Consider the following 2,695-nt stretch of genomic DNA (forward strand, 5'->3'; position numbering starts at 1 on the left):
GGGAACTCAGAGATGGTGTCGAGGTGAGGCTTCCAGAGAGTAAGACGGTGGGGTCTGCTAGAGCTTGTGTGAGTGGGGTTGGAGAGTTTCTGATCTGCTGGTGCAGCGTGTTGGTTGGGAGGGAGGGGAACGAGGAAGTAGATGTTGCCGCGACGGAGGTCAGCGTAGGGAGGAACGACGAGGAGGTCGGGGGAAGAAGGATTCTTGAGGACGTGCTTAGGATGAGCTCTCATGACGTCAGCAGCCTTGATGGTGCGAGCGGTGATTTCTTCAACTCTGCCATCAGAGTGAACTATTCGTATCACCTCCAGTGCTCCGCATGGCAGGATACATGATATGCATCCCCTTATACTCTTCTTCATTCTCCACATTCTTCCTTTTCCTACCCACAATACACCCGCTTTCTTCTTTTCTCCTTATGTATATTTTTTCTCTCCCTAAATTTTTTATTCTAAAGTCACTTGCATTTATCTTCCATATTCAAGAAGTTGACAAATTTAACTAAATCACGTTTTTAACTATCAGTTCCACATAAAGAATGGTATATGTTTATTATAAAATAACTATGTTAGATATATACTAAAATTAGTTATTAGTATAAAATATAAAATATATATAAAAAAATAAGTTAAATAATATATGTATTATGATAGTTAAATTTGATGTATAAATAATATTTTTTATTATAAAAAATATAGGCGTAACGAAAAGATTATTTTTTAATGACTATTCACGTAATCAAATATAAAAAATAATTTTTATTGACATGATATTATATAATTAAATACATATATAAAATTATTTTACATAATAAGTGTATTAAAATTAAATTTTATATATATATACTAATTATTTGTTGGTTAATAATGTTTTTTTTAATTACTTTACCATATACTAGTGTGCATCAAAATAAAAAATTTATAATAAATTTATTTTTGTATAATTTTGTTATATTTTGTTCTCAAGAATATATTTCTCTGAAACTTTTATTACATTTAATATATAATTTAATCTTATACACGGTCATTGTAAAAAAATTTAGCAAATGTATTGCGAGTTTGCCACATAAACAAAATAATTGACTCTTGCAATGAAGGTTAAGTATGATTTTATTTTTTATAATTTTCTCTAAAGAAAAGTATAAAGAGTCAATGGTTTAAACGTACAATGGAGATTTAGGAAGTATTAGAGATATGACTATTAGTGTTATATTGTCCTGTCAAGTTACGTTTTTGGGATGAGTGGGTTTATGATATGGTATTAGAATTTTAGATCTGAAAGGTCAAGAGTTCGATCTTTGGTGAACTCCAAAATCAGAGAAAAATAAAAAAGTGAAAAAGTTGTTATCAATGTATTGCCACAAGAATAAGCTCAAATATTGAATCGAATTCAGAGACGACACCTGAGCAAGATCAGAGAAAAATAAATGAATGACAAACAACAACAACAAAGCCTTATCCCACTAAGTGGGGTCGGCTACATGAATGTATCATGTCTACAGAAAGACCGTTTACATGTAGATCTCGTTTGACCACCTCATGGATGGTCTTCTTAGGTCTTCCTCTGCCTTTCGCCCTTTGTCCATCTTCCATCTCATCCACCCTCCTGACTGGATGTTCTATCGGTCTTCTTCTCACATGTCCAAACCACCTGAGACGCGATTCAACCATCTTTTCCACAATGGGTGCTACTCCAACTCTCTCCCTTATATCTTCATTCCTTATTTTATCCAATCGCGTGTGACCACTCATCCATCTCAACATCTTCATCTCTGCCACACTCAGCTTATGTTCGTGCTCTCCTTTAGCCGCCCAACACTCCGTACCATACAGCATAGCCGGTCTTATAGCGGTGCGATAGAATTTACCTTTAAGTTTTAAAGGCACTTTTTTGTCGCATATAAAACCAGATGCACTCCGCCATTTTGACCAACCTGCTTGGATCCTATGATTTACATCATGTTCAATCTCTCCATTATCCTGTATGATGCACCCAAGATACTTAAAAAACTTTTAACTTTTCGTAGGATGTTCTCTCCAATTTTCACCTCTATATTGGAGTTTTCCCTTCTAAGACTGAACTTACATTCCATATATTCCGTCTTACTACGGCTTATGCATAGACCATACACTTCTAGAGCTTCTCTCCATAACTCCAACTAATGTACTTGATACTTGTTCTAACTCCTTATTATGTGATGAGAAAACTAATGTACTTGATACTTGTTGTAGGGATCAATCACTTTAAACATACCCCTAGCAGAGAATGGTTTGAAACAGATGCAGTTTTGCGAGTTAGCTTGGGGAACTTTCTCTTTTTCACTATTCTAGCAGTTCTAATGATTGGCGTCAAGAACCAGAAGGATCCTCGTGATGGTTTGCATCACGGAGGTTGGATGATGAAAATAATTTGTTGGTTCCTTCTGGTAATCTTTATGTTTTTCCTTCCAAATGAGCTCATCAGCTCTTATGGTAAGTGTTTCTTCTAAAATTTTTTTATCTATGTAGTTGAGCCGATTCCTTATACTTAAGTAACTTGACTACCAGGCGACACTAAATTTTTTGATTGATATCATATATGAGGGCTTATCACACACTTAAAAGTGTTGGTTTGAAGAGCCTGGGGTTATTGGAAAATGGACATTGCATCTTGAATGAAAAGTGGAAAATGTAGATAAAGATTTTCTAAGTTGTTT

General features: G+C 34.8%; 1 protein-coding gene across 1 annotated transcript in view; it reads right to left on the reverse strand.

Moving 5' to 3' along the window:
* Positions 1-371, reverse strand: part of LOC107482149 (uncharacterized) — a 1,318-nt gene extending 947 nt beyond the window's left edge. The window contains exon 1 of the mRNA XM_016102551.1: positions 7-371. Within this exon, the coding sequence (XP_015958037.1) occupies positions 7-371 (365 nt within the window). The remainder of the gene's footprint in view (positions 1-6) is intronic.
* Between the last annotated feature and the right edge of the window lie 2,324 nt (positions 372-2,695).

Source organism: Arachis duranensis, chromosome 3 (assembly GCF_000817695.3).
Source record: "Arachis duranensis cultivar V14167 chromosome 3, aradu.V14167.gnm2.J7QH, whole genome shotgun sequence".
Taxonomy (NCBI): domain Eukaryota; kingdom Viridiplantae; phylum Streptophyta; class Magnoliopsida; order Fabales; family Fabaceae; genus Arachis; species Arachis duranensis.